The sequence below is a fragment of the Theropithecus gelada genome, chromosome 7b (genome assembly GCF_003255815.1).
Source record: "Theropithecus gelada isolate Dixy chromosome 7b, Tgel_1.0, whole genome shotgun sequence".
Lineage (NCBI taxonomy): Eukaryota > Metazoa > Chordata > Mammalia > Primates > Cercopithecidae > Theropithecus > Theropithecus gelada.
The window spans coordinates 102,329,977-102,351,333 of record NC_037675.1 but is presented as its reverse complement, the minus strand read 5'-3'; the positions used below and the strand labels follow the sequence as shown (position 1 = coordinate 102,351,333).

Below are 21,357 nucleotides of genomic sequence, written 5' to 3'. Positions count from 1 at the left end.
TGGGCCATAGTGCCAACAGAGGCGTTGGCGAGGGTCTCAGGACCCAAAAGGCACAAGGTGAGCCACGGGGGTGGGGGGAACAAACATCTCCTGCTTCTGAAGCCACAAGTCCAGTCTCATTACACAAGAGTCACTCTACAGACCAAAAAGGTGTTCCAGACCAGCCCAGTAGCCTTCCTGTTTGGAATAATACCCCATAAAACAGGATCCCTGCACCCCAGCTCATGCGGCAGCCCCTGGGAACCTTCTTCAGGCTCTGACTCACACTAATGACCGGTGACTGTGACCCCCTGACCACACAGGTCACACAGGAGCTGGCAACTGGCAGGAGTTTCACCTCCAGGGCCTGCTGCCAGCTCACTGTGCAACCTTGGGCAAGGCTCTGGGCCTCTGGGATCTCTGGTTTCCCCATCTCTAAAGCAGAGGGGGCAGTGGACCAGTGACGCCCAAAGTCCCAACAACTCCAAAGACCCAGCAAACAAACCACAAATGACCTCCAGGAAGGCCCGAAGAAACCCCGAGACTGCAGGAGCGCCAAGGCCACTTGGATGACCACGGGTCTGTACTCGCCCATTTTGTAGATGGGAAAACTGAGGCCTAGGGGACTGGAGACAGAGGCCAAGGTCACACCCACAGTCAGGGCTGAGCACAGGCTGTAACCAGGTGTCTGGAAGACTGCTCCCGAGTTGCGGGAGAGAGCTGAGAACTCTCTCCTCTGTCCACCTGGCAAGTCCCGAGTAGCGACAGTGTGACCAGCCAGGAGGTGAGTGGAGACCCACTCTGGTGAAACAGGGGCCTTGCTTTCCAGCACTGACCTCCCAGGCTCCTTCTGACTTGGAGAATATGGAGAACTGACAGGCTAGTACCCAGTTTAACAAATGAGGCTCGGAAGCCAGCAGCAGCAAAGTCTGTGACCAGCCAAGACCGAGACCGGGCCCCACTCCTGTCATGGCAGGGACTTTGCCCCTGGTGCCTCCGGAGTGGCCTCACCCTTACGGCAGTCTGGGGCAGTGGTGGTGCAAACAGTTTCACTGTAACCCAAAGGGTCCCCTCTCTCGCAGCTGCCCACCAACCCTCCGGGCCGTGATGACACCCTCCTCTCCTCCCTAACCATGAAACAGCAGCCCTGTGGATTTCTGAGCCCCCTACCCCCAACTTCCTGAGTACAGAATCATTCTGTGTCCACTCCCAGGAGGGTCCAGAGTAAGGGCTGGAGTGGCAGAAGGAACAGCCCAGCTGTGAGCGAGGAGGCTGGAGCAGACACGCGGTCAACCTTTGGCCCCCAACTGTCCTCCTTCCCCAACTTTCCATCCCGGACCTCTCTCCCCGCAGCCCCATTCTGTCTCTTTGGCTATATGTCGGGCATCAGGCCCCAGTTGATCAAATTTTTGTTTACAGGCACAACCACTCTGATTCCCCTTTGCTAAGAAACTTTCAAAAGCAATCCCTAGAATCTGAGCGCGTGAGCATCCCAGGGTCGCGCGAACCCGGTGGCTGGTTAAGTGCATCATTGTGCAGCCTTGGAGCTCCTGACACACACACAAGGGCAAGGGGCCCCACGCAAGCCCTGGGAGGGAACACACACACACTCCGTTTCAGGGGAAGGTAATTGACGTTTTCTTCTTTTCATCTGAAGAAAAGGCACCTTCCATTGAAAAGGCGCATTCACAGGACCTGGGAAAACTCATCTACGCTCAGCCCTCCCAAGGATCCCCAGGTGGCTGTTCCCCACGGGGGGCTCCCCCACATTCCTCTCGGCCCGAGCCTTTGTTTCCATCTGAAACGGCCCTGGGAGCTCCCAGGCTAAGAGTCTCCTCCTTAAGCCCCTGCCAAAGACCCTATTCACTGCTCAGAGTAGAGGCAAGCCGAAGGTGGTGGGCAGCCTTCCTTTCTCCCAGGGCAGGGGACTTAAGAACTCTCCATCTGGATTTATTTTTAAGCTCAAAGAAATTGGAGAGCAATTAAGAAAGTCATGGCTACACCCTCCACCACCATCCTCTCCCTTAATGAACTCCTCTCTCACACACAGTCCCTCATGTCGGGAGGCCCACGGTGGCCCCAGCAACCCAGCACCTGCTCTGTACACGGGCCGCCCACGATCGCCAGGGGCTCGGGGGTGACAGGAGCTGAGAGGACAGACAGAGATATGTCCCAAGTCCTCATCACAGTTTGTCCTGAGTAAAGTGACCACAGTTTTCCACGGTGAGGATTGGGGCCCAGCCCCTGGCCTCAGGACCTGACTTAAACCCAGAAGGCCCTAGGAATTCCAGATCTACGGGCCTCTCAGGCACCGCAGAGCTCGTCTTGGCACAGATAAGGGGTCTCTCCATGTCCACTGGATCTGGCTGGAGCTGGGACCCCTGTTCTGCCAATGTGCCGTCCTGCTGCGGTGCCTGCAGGGCTCCTGGGAGGGAAGGTGGGAGGGGAGGGGCCCTCTGCACTCCCACCGTTCCTGGCTCTGAAACACTGACCCATCCATGCCAAGGAGGGAAGCCTGTTCTGTGGCTCCTCTTTCCTTAGCCTCCCCCAAGAAGCTGTGGGCAGCCCAGGTGTGGGACCACCCTTTCTGAATGGGCTCCATACAAGACCCTCTCCTACCGCAGACTCATCCTTCTCCTTTCCAGACCAGGAACCCCACACTTGAGAGGCCTCGTTTCGAAAGGTACACCTCTTTTCTAGACGTTTCCATCCGCTCAAATCGGGGATGGGAGACCAGGCTAGACTTCCTTATTCCTCCTTGGGAAGAGGGGACAGGGCTCAGAGAAACAGCCGGGAGGGGGAACCAGTCCTAGGGGACAATTCACAACTTATTAACTCCAGTCTCCTAAAAAGAAGCCGCTCCCAGCAACCCAGGGCTTTTCCACTGCAGCTCACAATGCTGGCTTCCACATTGTCCACTGCCCTTTAACCCTTTGGGACCTGAATCTGTCTCCTTCCACACCCCCTTCTGTGGAAAGCTCCCTTCTTCTTTGCAAGGAATAATTCATTAGCAAGCTCATTAAAGATGGGTAGATATTCCTTTTCATTCTTTCTGGAAGTCAGATTGCTCATAAAAAACACATTTAAGTTATTTCATGTAAATGAAAGAATAAGAAACACATGCATCCTGTTGCCCTTAAGTCTTGCCAGGTTTTGACATTATTTGGAGAAACGTACTTGGAAATACATTTGGGGTTTGAATCACAACGCAGGAGGCATGAGGTCAGGGGCCTGGAAGCAGCAATGAGCAACTCGCAGGTGACAGAATGTGGGGGCGTTTTCTTCCTTTCCACGAGCTCAGGCCTGAGCTACCCTCTTGGTGTCCTTTCCCAGCCACCCAGAGTGGGCAGGTGCGAGAGGAGAGCCAGTTTCCAGACCAGACCACCATCTTTACCCAGACACTTGCACCCACCCAGAAGAGTCCTACTAGAGGCGGACCCAGGAACCACTCAGCACGATGACAAATGGCCAGAGACCCCTCACCGCCCTCCGCCGATGTGACAGGGTCCTCTATGGCTCACTGCCTGGTCAGACGGGGTCTCATCTCCACTCACTATGGCTCAGGCATTGGCCAATCCATCAAAATAGAATTTTCCTGAAAATGATCATATCTTTCAGCACTTAATAATGGCCTTTCAGGCCGGGCGCGGTGGCTCAAGCCTGTAATCCCAGCACTTTGGGAGGCCAAGACGGGCGGATCACGAGGTCAGGAGATAGAGACCATCCTGGCTAACACGGTGAAACCTTGTCTCTACTAAAAAAAAAATACAAAAATTAGCCGGGCGTGGTGGCGGGCGCCTGTAGTCCCAGCTACTCGGGAGGCTGAGGCAGGAGAATGGCGTGAACCCAGGAGGCGGAGCTTGCAGTGAGCCGAGATCGCGCCACTGCACTCCAGCCTGGGCGACAGAGCAAGACTCCGTCTCAAAAAAAAATAATAATGGCCTTTCAACAGTTCCCGAGAAGATCATCAGCAAGGCTGACGTAGTAAGTCACGTTTCAACTTCTTGAATTGAGAACATGGTATATTTTTACCTATTTTCTACCTAGTGACACACAAAACCCCAAATACATGTTTGCCTGAGACCGAAATACTCATGAGCACCTGAAACAGAACTCAGTGCAAAGAGGGTTCCATTTCAACCCCTGAGAGCCAGGGGCTGCCAAAGCTTGATCCTGTCTGGGCCTCACCTGTGTGCCCCTGGCCTTCACTTTGACTTTGCCCCTGGGCTTAGTCCACCTTGGGAAAGTCCTGAGATGTCCCTGAGAAACCAGTCCAGGAGCTGATGGCATGTGGCTCAGACCAGCTACTCAAATGCATTCTAGTAAGCTTGGGACACGATGCCCCCAGGACCCCAGCATCCTGCCCCTGTGCAAACCTCCCCTCCCAGGCCTCTTCTCCACATCACTGTGTTTGCAGGTGGCTCAGCAAATGCTAGCCTTGGAGTAAATGTCACAGGGCAGAGCCTTCCTGGGCCCCCTCCCTGGGTTTAGCCCTGGGCACACACTCCCCCCATCTCTCCAGGCTGTGGGGCTCTCCAGAGAGCAGAAACAAGCAGACAAAGGCAACAGCCCCAGGTTAGAGCGCCTCTGCCCCCTCTGCCTACGCTGCCAGATTTTGTTTAAAAATAATATCCCCATCCCATTTCAATTTCAGGGGAGAAGGGCAGGGCTGCAGAAGAGCTGTCTCCAAATCCTCTGTTTGATTAAAGAGCATTACGGAGGCTGCGCTGGAAACCAGAGATACTCTGGGGGTGGGGGTGGCGGTGGGGGTGGGGGGGTGGAGGGCGGGGGACGGGGGGCGGGGAACTGCACACGGGCTAATGCACACACACGGCTGAGGACTAGAGGCTGGGCCCCACTCGGTGTGCAGCTCTGTTCATCCACTTCCTTCTCAGAGACCCCATGTGTGGGTCTCCAGTGAGGAGTATTGTCACCTGGGCCAAGGACAGTGCTAGAGCCCCCTCAAGGCTCCATAAATGTCTAGGGGAATGGAGCCAGCCTCACCCCATGGTTCAGAACTTTCTCAGCGCCCACCCAGATTCTCTGGAAGTCTAACTGCACTCATTCACCCCAATGGCCACCCCAGGGGCGTCAGATATGAGGGATGCCAGGATCCTGACACTGCCTCCCAGGGCGGCTGGCTCTAAAAACACCCCGTCGCCCTGAGTGAGCCACAGGATCAGTCCCTGGGAAGCAGAAAGGAAAGTGGCCTGAGCTGAGCTGAGCCTCCTCTCCTCCTGCCAGCCCAGCCTTCCCCCTGGCGTGGCCGTCCAACACGCAACCCTGAGCCCCCTGCCCTCCACGACACCTTGCTTGGTTGCCGTGCAAGCCACCTTGCTGCATGGATGCTCCCAGGGCACCCAACTAGACCCTCTGGTCCTTAGTGCAAAGCCCAACCTTAGGCACCCCAGAATAACCCCAAGCCCGAGCCCTGGGCGGCTCCCGGATGCATCTTGAATTAGTAAAACACAAATAAACAAATGATGAGTCCTCGAGAATTGTGTGGCTCCAATCCCCTGCTTTCTTCTTCTCTACCATTGCTGATTTTATTTAAACAAACAAAACATTCCCATCTCATTGCAACGTCAGGGGTGAGGAAAGGAGGAAAGAGAAGAACTTGCTCAAAAACCACTATTTGATTAAAGGACATTATCAAAGCCTCATGTGTGAGAAACCACGGTTCTCACAGAGCGGGACGCTACCACGGCTGGTGGAAAGAAGTGTCTTCCTGGCTGAGGCGCAGGCAAGCATTCCCATTTCCTCCTCTCTCAATGGGTCCTTGGGCCGGGTGTGGGCAGGGCAAGTGCCCCCTGGAACCCTTCTGACAGTGTGTTCAGCAAAACCGTACTGAGGGTTCCTGTGTGTCTGGCCCGAGCCGTTCTCGGGGGTCTAGAATGGAGGTGGACACTCCCCACTTACCATCGCCGGCCCACAGCATCCATCAGCCAGGCTGGACCCCCACACCTGCTTGCTGGATATAGCAAGGGTCTCCACTCCGGGCAGCTCTCCGGCCCCTAGACCCCTCGGGCTGATGTGAAGAGTGTGCCTCCTCCCCAGATTAAATGCTGACACTCTTGATCAGAGAGGAGAGACATGAGCTGAGCTAATAAAATCCTGGTGTCTCAAGAAAGCAAGAAACTCACCCCAAACCACGAAGGAGATGAGAGGCCCGCCAGGAAGAAGACTTGGGTCCAGGGTGATGGGCCCCATCGGGGCCTCTTCCGCGGCGTCCATCAGCAGTTCTTCAGCTGACCCAGCCAGGCCACGGCCCACGTGCCTTGGGGAAGGGCAGAGAGTTAGAATCACGGCAAGGCAAGCATCCTGGAAAAGCCAAACACGCCCAAGAAAGACACGGGGCTTGGCCTCACCTGCAGTTTTTTGCTTTTCAGTGGAGTGGGGTGACTAGTGGGGGATGCCCAATGATAGGAAAAGGTGCAAAGAAGCAACGGGCTGGGTTAGAGGCAGCCCCAAACCCAGAACCAAGTGGGGAGCAAGGGACCAGGCAGGGCAGAGCCCAGGACTCTCAGGGCCATGGCGAAGACAAGGGCAGGCAGGGGCAACACCCACCAGGGCACGATCACGAGGGGTCTCTGGGAAGGGAGAGGCGTCTGATAGCCCTGAGGCCAGGCCCACAGGAGGAGGCATTGGAGGACGCTTGGCAGGAGATGGAGACACCAGCCGGGGCTTGTCGGGGGCACTGGGAACCTGCTGGAAACAGGCAGCTGGAGTGGGAGTGGCTCCTGGGTCAGGGCAGTGATACTCAGACCTCAGGAGGGCCAGGTGACCACGGGTATGGGGTTGGCAGGGAGAACCAGACTGCTAGGCAGAGGACTGTGGAGCTGAGCCCCGGAGCCCAGGGATTGAGGCAGAGAAGGGGAGGTGGGTCAGGCCCACCTCAGGAGACAGAGCAAGCGGAGCGCCGGGTGGGTGAGGAACCTGGCCGTTGGAGAGCCACCAGGGAGAGCCAAGTCAGCAGCTGGGCAGAGGCAGAGCCTGCAGATGCTCCCTGGAGGTTTCCCCTGCTGGTCCTCTGCATGGGACACGGGCCCCAGCAGCTGCTAGAGGGTTAAGGAGCTGGACCAAGCCCCGGGGGAGGAAGGCATCGTGGCAAGGGAAGGGTCGCAGTCACAACCACACCTCAAGAGGGAGACCTGTGGCCAAAGCCCGGGGGCACACACTACAGCTGTTCCCATGCCCACTTTGGTCCTGAGAGACTCAGGGCCAGGGGTCCAGAACAGCTCAGCATCAGGGATGGGGCAGGGAAGGCAGAGAGGGAGAAGGTGCTGGCTCCGACCAGAGCAGAGCCCTGGGGATAGCTTGAATCTGCCCTCACACCCTCCAGCCTGACCTCTATGGAGCCGGAGTCCACTGCTCCAGCCCCTGGGGCAACCCCCCGGCCCGCCCTCCTGGGGACACAGAGGCCATCAAGGGATGGGCTACGGTGGCAGGTGCCCAGGCCAGAGCCAGGGCTGTGGATGTGCTCAGTTAGGATCAACTGTTGGATGATGGATGGCCGCGCAGGTGAATGCAAGGACGCAACCAGCAAGGCCCCCGTTCAAGTGGGGCCAGGGTCAGAAACTGCTCACACCCTTCTCAAAAATGAATTCCACCCTCCAGCCTTTGCACCTAGAACTCTTCGCGTGGCCCACCTGGTGGCTCAGCTGTGGTGGTCGAGTCCTTCCATCCACTCACCTGGCAAAACCCTACATCCCACATACTCTAACAGAGCCCCACTCTGTGCCAGGCTGGTGCTGGGACACCCTGAGGAAGCACGGGGCTGGCCAAGGGCACCACAGGAGGGCCAGGTCAGGGATTGGGGAGGGACAAAAAGAGGGAGACATTGAGAGAGAGGACAGGCGAGGAAGAAGGCAACAGAAGCAGAAAAAAGCAGTGACTCAAGGAGCCAGGTTAAAGGGGCTGCCCCTACACTCAAGGAAGCAATGAGATCCCTCTGCCAGCGCCTCAGAAAAGTCCAGAAACCCAAGCAGGATGGGGACGTGGGGAGTTAACTTTTAAAAGTTTGTTAAGGCTACAGGAGCTTTGGGCACAAAACCCCAGAGAACCTGCCCGGGGCTAACTGATTTCTTCCATGCCCTCTCCAGGCTTTTGACTGTCCACAGGAGCTACTGTAGTACTAACAGTGGCTTTGGGGCCTGTGTGTTAATGATCGCCATGTATCTGAGGGTGAGGAGGGTGCCATCGATTCTTCGTTACTATCGAAGAAAGTCTTCTCATTTAGAATCAGGCGTGCTCTATTTTTCTACTCGCCAACAGCTACATGGCAGGGAGGCCAGGTTTTCGTGTGATCTCAGCTTCAGAGGTCTATACCCCAGTCCACCCGTAGTCTCAACACTCCCCTAGACAGAGTGGCCAACTACATCACTGGGAAAGTCTCACCTTGGCAAAAGGGGATGAAAGATTGCCTCAGGCTTTTGCCCCAACCTGCCAATGGAAGATCCTTCCACGTTCTTTCTCATGGGGCACTGGGGTAGAGTTGGTTTTGCTAATTTGGAAACAGTATCCAATTCTAATTCACGATGTCAGAGAACCGTTAGCCAACAGACTCATCAAGGAAGGAAGGCCCCATAAGGTTTCAACTAATAACATTTTCTTGCTCCAACTACCCCCCTTATCCCCTAGTTTTTTCCCATTTGGCTAAAGGTCCAACTGGAGCCTAAGGTTAATTGGAGTGATCTAATCATGAATGATCTGCCTTGGGGTGAGAAATGTCCAGAGCTTGGGACAAATAAGGGCATGTTTCAGACTCAGGACATACCTGCTCTAAAGAATTATGGGCTCTAGGGAGCTCAAAGATCAGAAAAGAGGATGAGGGCTCAGTTAGGGTACAGGACATGAGGGTGAGGATATTAAGGGGCAAAAGAACTACTACAGGCCGGGCGCGGTGGTTCACACCTGTAATCCCAGCACTTTGGGAGGCCGAGGCAGGTAGATCACGAGGTCAGGAGTTCGAGACCAGCCTGACCAACATGGTGAAGCCCCGTCTCTACTAAAAATACAAACAGTAGCCAGCTGTGGTGGTGGGTGCCTGTAATCCCAGCTACTCAGGAGGCTGAGGTGGGAGAATTGGTTGAACCTGGGAGGCAGAGGTTGCAGTGAGCTGAGATCACGCCACTGCACTCCAGCCTGGGCGACAGAGACTCCGTTTCAAAAAAAAAAAAAAAAAAGAACTACAAGTTCTGATGCTACATTCCCAGATGTGAGTTTTAATCTCCTCTCCACTGATTGATCCTGACTAATCAATAGCCACTGTGCCCCAGTTTCAACAGTCTGCTGGAGTCAAATCTGAACCCCAAACTATGCCCTCTTATGGGGGGCCCTCTGGGATGCCAACATACATTCACTTCTTCACCTGGCTAGGCATTCCACGGGTACTCACTTTGCAGTCACTCCCCTAGGGCCACGCCTAGGAGTCACTACTTCCCTATCACTTGTTAATCTTGAGTGAGTTTTGGATGTCCTCAGTGGGTCCTGAGACAAGTCAGAGGAGAGCTAGAGTAGGGAACTGATCACCAGTGGTCCCCCTGGTCCTCAGCTCTTGGAGAGAGGGAATGAATGCTCTGGCCAGTTCCATCTGCGCAAAGGATCGAACAAAGCCATTTTCTACAACGCAACCCTGTCCAAAGCCCCCCTTCTCAAAGCTGCCTGCAACTTTCAACCCCACTGAATGGACTTCGCGCTGGGACAGAGGCAAAGACTTAAATGAGGAGCAAAAGAAACGTCGACTCCATCACCAAAAATTAGAAGTGTGGCTTAAGAAGCCACATCGCCCCGGCCCGGCAGTGGCCAGTTCACCTCATTATGATAATCAGTGTGTTTTTCCTTCGCAGACAAAGAAGGCTCCTTATGCGACGAATATTGGAATCCAGCAGCTAACCTCATTAACGTCTGCAGCCTCTTCCTTCGACAAGGCCCAAGATTAGCCCTGTGTTCATTAAGGGAAAAGGACGGAAAGTGGAATAAAACTGAAAAACACCGCCGGGGTAAGGGGGAGGGGAGGCCCTCTTCTGTTAGCCATTCATTCACTGAAATACTTCGTGTACCTTCAGGATTTAATCACCAGCGAAGGGGGCGGTGGGGAGGGGGCAGGTTTTACCAGGATGTGGGAGGTAAAGAGGTTAAACTCAGTGGAAGGAGTTAAAAACCCAAACTAGGGTGATTTGATGTGAAAGCTTCCTGGGATTTGTCATTGGGATAATCAATTTAAAACCTTCTTCCCGTTTGCTTTCTTTTAGCCCAACCTAACGTAAGGGGAAACCGTCTTTGGATGTGTTTTTGGCTTTTAATATTTTCCAAGTCTCCCTTTCCTACTTGTTTTTTGTCTTTAATGCCTTTGTTTAGTTATTCTCTTCTCCTGTCTCTCCTCCACGCCCCTCCCTTTTCCACTTCTTTCTTCTCTTTAGTCCTCCCCATGGGAACCTAATGTATACGAAAATCTAGTGGTGCCTCCAGTTGTATTTTTCTCATGAATGCTTTATTGACTTTGCTTCAAGCCCTTCAAGTAGCATCTGGTGCTTACCTGTGAGACATCCCACCTGACCTGCCAGATAAAGATGATTAACCCTATTTTGAAACTGAGATAAACCTGGCTTGGAAAAGTTTACCTACCCCAAGGTCTCAGCACTAAGTAATTTAACTAGGACTCAAACCCAGGTCAGCGACTCCTGACTGCTTAAGACAGCGTGGTAAGAAGCAGGTCCAGAAGTCGAGAGACCTGGGTATGCAAGTTCCTAGGGGACGCTAAGAACGAGAGAAGGGGGAGGAGGTGTCTCTGTGAAGGGGAGTGTAAGGACACAGAAGTGAACCGGGGCCGCAGAGCCCTGTGAGAGAAGGCATGAAAATGTGTCGTCGTGTCCATGAGCTGAAAACATGACAAGGATTAAGCTACAGAAAAATCTTTACCTTTGTGAGAGCCCTTCCACGGAGTAGAGCGAGTCAGGAAGCAGTGGGTTGAAGAGGAAATTGGAGGTGAGGAAGGAAGACAGCAAGTGTAGACAGGCCTTTCAAGAAGCTTGGCTGTGAAAGGAAAGACAGAGGCTGTAGTGGCTAGAAAAGATGACAGCAGGGACCTGGGAGGCTCCAGGCTGCAGGCAGAGCAAAGTCAGAAATGCAGAGGGAGGCCTTCTGAAGGAGGCCGGGACTGAGACAGGTACAATTCTTCCTCTAGAACTCAGGGAACAGGAGTTCAATGATCCAGTGGGGCCCAAACTACAGAGCCTCTTGACAGCCTCTGTTTCCCTGGGAGTGGCAGTGGCCGGCCCTGACTCAGGACAGGGAGTTGTGAGGATCAAATGAATGGACGGTTGCAAAAAGTGACAGAAACATTCACTACCATTACTCACTGGGAGCAGGACTCCCGATTTTACAGCCCACTCGAATCTCACTGGGGCCCGGATTTTCACTGACCATAAATTATTCGTCCTGAACATTAAGGATGTAAAAACCACTGGTAAAAGCTGCCAGTCTCTGGAAGACAAAAGGTCCCCTCCTAATAGCCTGGATTAACTCAAAGCAGGTCTCCGCCCACTTCGTTTGTCACCGTCCAAGTCATCCTTGCACCTCCATTTGCCACATAATCCAATCAGTCCCTTTCAGAGGCTGGGCAGCTATTGTCTACACAGAGCTGGGCTTCTCTAAAGCAGCCCAAGTTGGTTTTGTCTTGTCCGGACAAAACTGGTTGGCTTAAAAGGGGACGAAAGAAGGTCCTGATCAAATGAGGACCCCAATTAGGTTCCAAGAGACTGTTTTCATTATCTTTGTACCAGATACCTAGCCTGGTGCACTGGGCAGATTGTCGGTGCTCCAGAAAATGTTTGTTGAATTAATTCATTTTTATTTATTCTGGAATTTCTTAATTGAACACAAACACACACAGCACCTACTCAGTGCTGTTCTCACTAAGGGAGAATAGGGCTGGACATGTGAGTGAGGAGGGACAGCCTCGGGTGGTTAAGTAGCTTGCAATTTCCACAGCAATTTACAAAGCACTTTCATAGTAGTTACAGCATTTGGTCTTCAAAAGCGCCCTGTGGGGTAGATACACGAGGGGGTGTGTGTGTGTGTGTGTGTGTGTGTGTGTGTGAGTGTGTGTGTGTGTTTTAATCTCCATTTAGACCATGAAAGAAACTGAAACTCAGAGAAGTTAAGCGACTTGTTTAAGGTCACATCATTATTAAAAGGTGAAGTCAGCACATGGTACCAGCACTGGGGCCACCCCGACCCCCAAGACCACCCCAGGCAGCTGGGATTTCAAACAGTCTGTCCCATTGTCAAACATTTGGTTTGAAATAAAAGGACTCTTAGTATAATGCTGGGCCAGAGGGGAAACAGGGGTGAGGGCAGCTAGCGTGGCACCCTGGGTCCAACTCCAACCCCTTCTCTTGCCAGCTATGTGACCAAATACTTACACCTCCCCCCAAGTTTCAGTTTCTTTAATGTAAATGTAAGTCCTGCCCCACGGGACAGGGAGTTCAGTCCTCACGGGTCCTCTCTTCCTTTCAGCTTTTTTAAATTACACAAATCAACACTAACAAATTCATCCTCACCTGGAAATGAGGCTGCCTCATTTACATACACATATTACATAAAAATCACATGTTCATGTCACACAGAAAGTGCTCTGGAAATGGCCACATGCATAATTCGTGTTCTTACTCAAGTCAGCCCGTCGATGGTCTCTGCAAAGCCCCTACCTGATGCAAGGAGAGCCCGTGGACAAGGGCTGCCTGGAGTGCTGTTGGAGAATAAATAAGACGAGTAAGACAAGCAAGAGGGGTGGGAAGGGACTGACCTGCCAAACCTTTTCAACAAACATTTGCTGATCACCTCCTCTATGCCAGATCCTGCCTGAGGCCTCTTTTATCTCATTTAATTCTCACAACAACCCTAGGAGGTTGCTCCCATCGACCCCATTCCCCCAGAAAAGGACAGAAAGATCTCCAGAGAGGTGGGACATGCCTTTGGTGATTCAGTAGCATGCTCATTCCAGAAGCCCACCCAGGGCCTTGGAGTTGCCAGCAGGATGCTGGTCAAGCCCTTGGCCCAGGTCCCCCTCCTGAGAAGTTCCCAAAGGGATCCTTCCATTCAAGACATCGTAAGGGTGATGACAGAGTCAGTCAACAAAGACTGACACCCCCTTGGGGAGGGAAACACTCCAGTTTGCTAGCAGGTGAACACAAAGACTTATAAGAAAGTACTCATAGAGTCACAGCATGAGCATAGCAAAGGTCAAGGCTTAATGCCCAATGCCCCCTCACTAGGGCATTGGTTTAAGTCTTTAGGCAAGAGGGACAGCTGGCTGGTCAGTTCCGGTCCTCTTCATCCTTTGCCATCCTGGTCCTGGGGGTCAGTCAGTGGCTGCTTTGTATGCTGGTGGGATCCAGGAATGCGTGCTCCTAGTGCCCTCTGCAATTGATCAAAGGTTAGAGAACCTGCTTAAAAGCCCAAGCCTCGATCATAATTACAGTTTAAGTTAATTAATTACAATTAAAGCTGATTAGTTAAAAATTTAAAATTGTCTTTTAATTGCTAGTGGGTCTGGGGGTGGTGCAAGGACAGTGGTGGGGTTGGGAGATTCTACCCGGCATGTTGAATATGAAACGATAGCAGGAGGGTTGAGGTACCGTAAGGCGTAGATGGGCAGCAGGCCCCTTGGTAGCAGCTCGGCAGGAAGAGGAGGTGGTCCTTGAAGACAAGGAGGTGGACGTATGATGTCATCCCTGAGGAGAGACCCTATGGCATGGGAGGGCGGCAGGTTAGAAACCATCTTCGTGACCTCTAATGGCCAGCACCGGAACAGCAGAGAGCCAAAGGGGGCAGGCGGAGGGAAAGGCAGGGAGGAGTGGCAAAGGGGAGGAGTGAGAAAGGCTTACGGAGGGGCTGGGAGGGAAGAGGGAGGGGTATGGAGGGAGGAAGCAGGGGGGTCAGGGAGAGGGGAGGAGGGAAGGGGAGGGGAAATGAGAGATAAGGAAAATGAGGGGGGAAGGGGGAGGAGGGAAGAGGAACGATGAAAGAGGGAGGAGGGAGAGGAAAAATAGGAGGGGGAGGAGGGATGAGGAAATGAGAAAGGGTGGAGGTAGAGGAGAAATGGGAGGTGGAGGAGAGGAGTGGGAGGGGGTAAGGATGATTTGATTGACAAGTCACAAGTGTTAGCTGTGTGCGCGTGCGCAACTCAAAACCCAAGTTAGCGTGGCAGGCACACACCGCTAGGGGGCGCGCGGCCCGCACCAGTAACCCAGGAGCGCAGCCACCTGCGGCGCCCCCGCCCGCGCCAGCGGGCCTGGATGGACAGTGGGTGCCCAGCAGGTCTCAGGCTAGGAAAGGCTCCACAGCCCACCCCAGGCCACCACGCCAGGTCGCTACGCCCCCTCGACACCTCTCCAGTCACCACCAGCCAGAGCCCACCTGTGGCCGCGGCGCAGCGCCTCCCGCCCGCACCAGGAGCCTCCTGCGCCCCCAGTCACCCGGCCCCAGCCCCGGAGGAACGTGGGCCACCCAGCAGACCCGCGCCAGGCCCCTCTGGAGCGCCGCTCCGCCTGCTACAGGGAAACGCAGAAATCCCAACTCCCACCTTCGGCAATCCAATTAATTAAACACACGTTCACTAAAGTCAGAAAGACCCAGTCCTCCAGACACCGCTGTCACGCATGTGGGTGGTCTCGGAACGAGAGACAGAACCTGTGACATCGCTGGAAAGTAACGCAAAGGGGGCCACCCTGCCGCTCCCCGCCTTCGCCCCCAGGCGTCGACATCGCGCCCCTAAAAGTCGTGCCTCCCTCCTTCGCCACAGCAACAATTTCCAGACCCCGCTGATGGCGCCTCACTGACCTTGTCACTGCCTCTCTCTCCATCCTGCTCAAATAAGCCACACTTTCCTAAGACCCCCGAAATAAAAAACCACTGGAAATCAACTAACGTGCCTCTGTGCGCCTCCACGACACCCGAAGCCACGGCGCCAAGGCCGACCCCAGCCTCTGCGGCCGCTCCGCAGTGAATCCAGGGGTCTCGAAACTGTTCCCTCTTGGGTAAATGAATCCAGGATCCTCCAGTGGATCCCGCGCCCGACCCCCTCCATCAGGAGAACAAAGGCCACCTCCCCTCCCCACCCCGCCCCCCAAAATTCCGCAGTGCCGCCAGCGCCCTCTCGCGGCCAGCCAGGAAACCTTCCAGAAACCTGCCACGTAGCCACCCGCCTGCGCCCCCACCAGGCCCGCCGGCCCAGGGTGGGAGGGGGCGGCCTGGGGGGGCTCGACTCGGACAAAGGAAATGGCAAAAGGCAACTTGACCAAAAGTCCAAGCCTGCAACATGTCAGGATTTTCGAGTGACCACCATGCAACGCTCTGAAGACCCCCGCGGCCCCCCATCCCCAGCTCCCAGCATCCAGACCCCAGCAACACACCTCTTTTCTTCATTTCTCTCCTCCCTCTTCCCAGACCCAAGGATACGGCCGTCTCTCTGCCCCAACCCACCCCCTGCATCTATTCTGCCTCTGTCCCCAATCCCACGACCCCCTTCCGCAGGGACTGATCCTAGGGGGCTACTGGCAGGTTTGCACTTGGGCGCCATCTCTCTCCACTGTGAAAGTGGCTGATCAGGACAGAACCAGATGATATCGGGTGGAAATTTTACTCTACATTTTGCCTGGGGTCCACACTGCACTAAACCTGTGTATTTGGATTCGGAAAATCTCGTGAAGAGGAACCTCCACTCCTCCCGCCCACGATCCACCAAAAACCTGGCCAACAGCTGGCAAGGCAAATATGCCCGGGAGACCCTTCTATTCGGGTGCTGCCCCCCCTAATTCATGGGGCATGCAGAAGGCATCGCCGCCATATCTCCCACTATTAACGCGATTCTAGAGGCGGCTTCCAATACAGGAAATCCGGGGTTCGCCCCCCAGTGACTGCCACACACCCGAATCCAAGAGGGGTTCCGTCTGATTCCTCCCGCTCCTCTGAAGTCCCTGCCACCCAGCCCACCCTCAAGGACTAGACCCCCCAGAGAGGAGCCCTGACTTCCCCCCAGGGAAATGTGCCTCAAGATTTTCCTTCTGAAAATTTTGTTGCGGACACTCGGGGACCAGGCGAAGTGGCCGCCTCCAGCAGTAAGACCCGGGATCAGGCTCTCGGCGTGTCCAGGAGGACAGAGCCCATCCCAGAAGGGGATGCCGTCTTCCTTTGGCACATCCTTTGCGGCAAGGATGGCCAACCACTCACCAGGTGAGGGATCCTCTCGTGGGCGCCCCAGCTCTCCCGAGGAGCCGCAGCCAAGGCCAGCAAGCCAAGGCGCGCTCCCTGTCCGCTCTCCGCCGTCTGCGCTAGGGGCTGGCTGGGTGGGGTTTATATGGAGGCGCAGAAGGGGTGGTCTCTGACGTCAGCGCATTCTGCTGCAATGCGCTCATTTCTCTAAAAGTGATTGGCCGGAAAAATGAGCCCCCCAGATTCTATGACAAATTGCTCTAGCCGCACCCAGATTGCAGCAAAGAAGGGAGGAAAAAATTCTGCCGCAGTGCCCCTGGCCGCCATGACCAACACCCTGTGGTCACGGGTGCTTTTTCCCTGCGTGAGCTCGACTCGCCAGGCAGGGTGAATTCGGGCACAAAGTGTGGGGGGAATGGTCCCGAGAGCTGGCCGTCCTCAGGCGGCCGAGGGCCAAGGTGGGGCTGTCGGGGCGCAGATTCCACACCTGGCGGTTTCGGAACATCCATCGGAGGATGCGGGCTTAGCGAAAGAAAATTATGCTTTCTCTTATTGTTCAGGAAAATAAAACGCCCGGGCGACATAACTGGTTTCCAGATGTAAGCCGGAGGCTGTCACCCCCTCCCAGCCCACCCGTGCGTTTCTGACTGGTTCTCTTTGACACCGGAGACAGAGCTCCGCGTCTCCGAGTCAGAAAAACCTGGCTGTGAGTCCCCGGCTCTGCCGCTTACAACTCATGTTCACGGAACCCGCTATGCCCCTTCCTCTTCCACGGGGTCCGTTTCCTCCACCTTGACGAGGGGTACCCCCCTACACACACACCAGGGTTGTAATGAGAATCCAGACAGGAGTCGTGCCCTCTAAGGAAAGTACTTTTAGAGGGCGGACTGTGTCCCATGTGGAGATGCCTGGGCTACTCCTCAAAGTTGGGGTGATCCCCACACACATGCCCTTTGGAAGAGCCCCACCGCCACCACCGCCCCGAAAAACAGGCAGCGACACATGTTGCGCCGAGCCCCGCCGCGGCCTCGGCTCCGGGGCTGGCACATGAGAGTTAATCTCTAACAGGTGGGAGCCCTCGGCAGCTCTGCCCGGCTCTGAGTGGCAGAGCGTGCAGGGCCGTCAATCAAATGTCCTCTAGCAAAGGTCAAAATGCTGTTGAAAAGGACCGAGGATCTATCTTAGGGTGACAGGTGGGTGGCAGCCGGGAGGACAAGGATGGAGTGCCCGGTGACAGAAAGCGGGTGAGGATGAGCAAGGGGCCCCAAAGAGGACAGCAGAGAGGCCCCACAGAGGGCATCAAGTCAGAACCGCTCCCCCGCACTTCTTTGGGGGGCTCAAGTGGCGTCAGAGGGAGCCCCCCATGCCCAACGATCCCACGAGGTGACTGTAAATCAGACGGGAGCTTCCGGGGCTGAACAGAAGGGAGAAAGGCTATTTCTACGTCCACAGTTAATGACTAGGGAAGTGAACATTGACCATCAGGTCACTAGAGACGCTGAGCCTTGGGAGGGCGATCAGGGGGTTCGTTTTTGCACAAACAGGCGCACTGTTGGGGAGATAGAGACGTGGGACGTTGGGGTCCTCGTGGGGCGCTGCTTTAATATGTCAGGTAACAAGAGGGAGAAAGAAAACACCCCCTTTTCAGCCTGTGGAGCTTGCCAGGAACCCCAGGGACTAGAGCGCCGGAAGCAGGCCTTGCACAGCAGAAACGCCCGCATCAGCCACAGACGTCAAGAACGCTTCAAAAAATCATGGCTCCGAGCACCCGCGTCAACAGGAGAACGTTTATTAGCCACAGTATTAATAGCTAGGAAACAGCCAGAGCTGGCCGGGGCCAATCAGCAGCCAGGAGCCCCTGTCGTCAAGCCCCCACGGCCAATCAAACGCCGGCAGGCCCGGTTGCTAGCCTCTCGGGGGCAGAGGCGAGGGGCGCGTATTGACAAGGGGCTCGCATTCACCCTCCGCGCGTGGGAACTGTGGTGGCCGCCAGAGAGCATCCGCAGTCACGCACCCGGGGGCCCGGAGGGCTGTCGTAGACACAGTGCCAGCCTGCGTCAGCCCTGCAGCCCCAAAAGGACATGAGTTGACGTTCTGGTGGGAGCCCCAGGCCTCTGTTGGATTGCTCCTGGAGCCCCTAGAAGGAGAAACTTCCAGACGCCCAATATCCAGTCTCTCCCCTCGAGGCCTGGCGCCCCTGCGGGATGTTGAGCCTCCCAGTGAGAAGCCAGCCCTGCCCTATTCTGGGCCCTCTGGCTCTTGAGCCTGCTCCTTCGAGGTTCACAGTAAACCCCTCTCTTCTATTTCAGGGCCTTACTGACAGCTGAAGGAAAAAGACCGTGGAAATTATGGGTTTCCTACAAAGCACCACGGGTTTGAATCCCGGCTCTTCTCCTTCCGCGCTGGAAGGCTGAGGTCCAGGCCCTCCCTCTCGCTGGGCCCCTACTTCCTCATCTGGAAAAAGGAAAGACTTGGACAAGATGGTCCCCAAGGAGTCTTCCAGTCCTACTTTGCTTGATTTGAATGTATACATCAGGCGAGTCAAATGTCTTCCAGAACATTCTGCATGACAGTAATTAGTATCAGGTGTATCCTGCAGTCCATGTGGTTACTTCATCATGCTGCTTTTCTTTCCATTGTATTTTATTTTAAACAGAACTCCATGGCAACATGTTTACCCTTCTGGCTTCCTAAAAGAAAGAAAATGATGGGGGGGTGGGGGGCGGGAATGGGAGACAAAGAAAGAAAAGACTGCTGCAAACTAATCTCCTCTGAACGTGGTTTCACCACAATTTTTAAAAAACATCCATATGTTTAAATGTTTTTGTTGGCTTTTCTGGAGCTCAGAACCTAACTTTTTAAATATTTATTGGTCCAAAGCAATGGAAGAATTCTTGAAGGAGCCAAACCTATGGTAATATTTGGATCTGAACTATTTCTCAATCTGAGCAATGCTATACATGCTTTCCTCGCTCAGAAAGGCCATTCAAGGGCTCAGATTTGTATCTATAGGGGAAAACAGACAAGGAAATCCAGGTTTGAGAAATGGAGCACTTTCTCTCTGTGCATGCTGAAACCCAACTCTCCTGAAATCCTGGAGGCCAGCCAGTGTCCCAGACGCATGGCTTAGCTTGCTGCCTTTTTTTTTCTTTTTCACATAGATCTAATTCAAAGCACACATTTTTCTTCTTTTTTTAATTCATACTTGAGAACCCTCAAAAGCCGTGTGAGCAGCCTCCTATCCACATGTACATACTTATGGGCAAGGGGACAAACCTCCTAAGAGCCGGCCAGGAAATGAAGACAAGGTCCTCCTATACCCATCTCCCAGGCATGGTTAAATGCACTCTCTTCTCAAAAAGCATACTCCGAACGTTTACAAACAGCAAACCCCAAGTGCCTCCCCCTCTAAGTCAATGTCCCAGTTTTCTGCGTACCCCTGAAATTTAGCATGCACCAGAGATCTCTTGAGCCCCTCTTCCGCACTCCCCCCAGGGGGCTGCAGGGATAGGGAGGCTGCTTGTAAGCTACAACTGCAGTCCCAATCCCCAGTTCTAGTGCCAGCCACTGGTCATTCAAAACCCCTGAACATTGCTGAACCCCCTCCCACTCTGCCATTGACCTCAGCGCAAGTCAGAGAAGCAGTTGAGCACTTGGGCAGTCTTCCATAGGGCTGAGTTTTTCCTTCCTGTGGGACAAGGGGAAGCCTGTCATTGTCAAGTACAACTTCTGCCTCTCATAAGAGGTGAGGCTTGACATCAAGTAGTCAAGGATTTGGAGGAAATGATCAAACACACCAGGCCTATCTTCTGGGACCTTGAAATTGACAGCGGCTCTTCTAGAAAACACACCGACCCCAGCTCCCAGTGCCGGGAACACTCTGCTCCCCTTAAAACCAGAGTTCTGGGCTCAGCCCCAACCTTGCATAGAACAGTTTGCCAAATCGTAGATACTAAAAGACAAATAAAGTTCAACGCCTCTCACAGAAGGCCAAGGATGAAGTTTAATTCCAGGTAGACTGCTGGGTTTCAAGGCAGCACATCTGTGTGTTTGAGCTAGCTAGACTTCCAGCCGTTCCCCATTGACCAACAGTAACCCAAGAGTAAATGTTCAACAACAGAGTTGCCCTTTTCCTCATCAGCCTCTGGAGGAGCGTGGTATGTGGACAAGCAGGGGACGTTGCTCTTTGGGACTACTTTGTATAACTAGTGCCAATGAAAAAGAGCTGGAAGGCAATGCCCCCAGATGGTACCATTAGTTGTGCTGGATGAATAGATTCTGAGTGATTTTTCTTCTTCCTTTCTGCTTTTACGAATTCCTTTACTGGCATGTGTTCCTCGGAGAGAGAGAGAGAAAGAGAGAGAGAGAGAGAGAGTATGTGTATGTTTTAATGCTGCAGTTCAAAGCCAGGCATAGTGGCATGTGCCTATAGTCCTAGCTACTCAGGAGGCTGAAGTGGGGAGGATCATTTGAGCCTAGGAGTTCAAGGCCAGCCTGGGTGACATAACTGTTTTTAAAAAATCATTTTAATGTAACAGTACAAGAAAAGTGACCATTTTAGCCTCTTCTTTATTGACCTCAATTAAAAAATCTTTTTTTATTAAGTAAATAAAACTCAAGAGACCCAGGATTCATGTCCTGCATAGCATAAGGCCCAGTTCCTGAATAGAGGCATTCATGCATGGGTGGTAGCTGTGGGGTGGGCACAGAGGTGGGTGCCAGTGGCAGTCACCTAGCTGTGCCCAATTTTTGGAAGGACTCTCCTGAACCTGTCACAGAGGTGAACAAATTCCAAGCTGGTAAAAGCAAAAAAAGTGCACCTCAATGATTTCATTCCTACTGGAGTGACCTAGAGAAATCCATTTACGAGAAGACAAAGCAGGCCAAGAACGGGGTCTTGGTAAAGCAGACCACTGCCATGGGTTGGGATTTTAGAAGTCACATCTTGACACTAGGAAAAGATAGCCACATTGCCCCACCCCACCCCCACCCGGGGCCCCCTGGCTTTGGGTGTGGGCCAGCCCCAGATTCAAGCAAGGGGTTTTCTTGGCCCAACTCCATGGAAATATTTCCTTCGGTGGAGCAAAGAACTGCTCCATTCAACTGCCTGCGGCTAGGGAGGGGGTGGCTTTCGCGGTGTTGACAGAGAACTGAGAGGCCTGG

The 21,357-nt window shown here is 53.9% G+C and overlaps 1 protein-coding gene across 11 annotated transcripts in view; it reads right to left on the bottom strand.

The window, feature by feature from the left end:
- Positions 1-16,794, bottom strand: part of LOC112629294 — a 35,684-nt gene extending 18,890 nt beyond the window's left edge. Inside the window, exons 1-6 of one of the 11 annotated variants that reach the window (XR_003120566.1) lie at positions 16,213-16,794; positions 13,620-13,728; positions 12,690-13,401; positions 11,340-11,418; positions 6,547-6,687; positions 6,123-6,256 (exon numbers count right to left, since the gene is read on the bottom strand). Coding sequence is in view for 7 of the 11 variants with exons in the window: in XM_025392838.1 (XP_025248623.1) it covers positions 6,123-6,256; positions 6,547-6,687; positions 12,690-12,811 (397 nt within the window). In the remaining 4 variants the exon portion in view is untranslated. Of the gene's footprint in view, positions 1-6,122; positions 6,257-6,546; positions 6,688-9,792; positions 9,923-10,899; positions 11,014-11,339; positions 11,419-12,651; positions 13,402-13,619; positions 13,729-16,212 lie in introns of all 11 variants that reach the window. The other 10 variants (XR_003120565.1, XM_025392844.1, XM_025392843.1 and 7 more) reach the window with 10 other exon arrangements.
- Between the last annotated feature and the right edge of the window lie 4,563 nt (positions 16,795-21,357).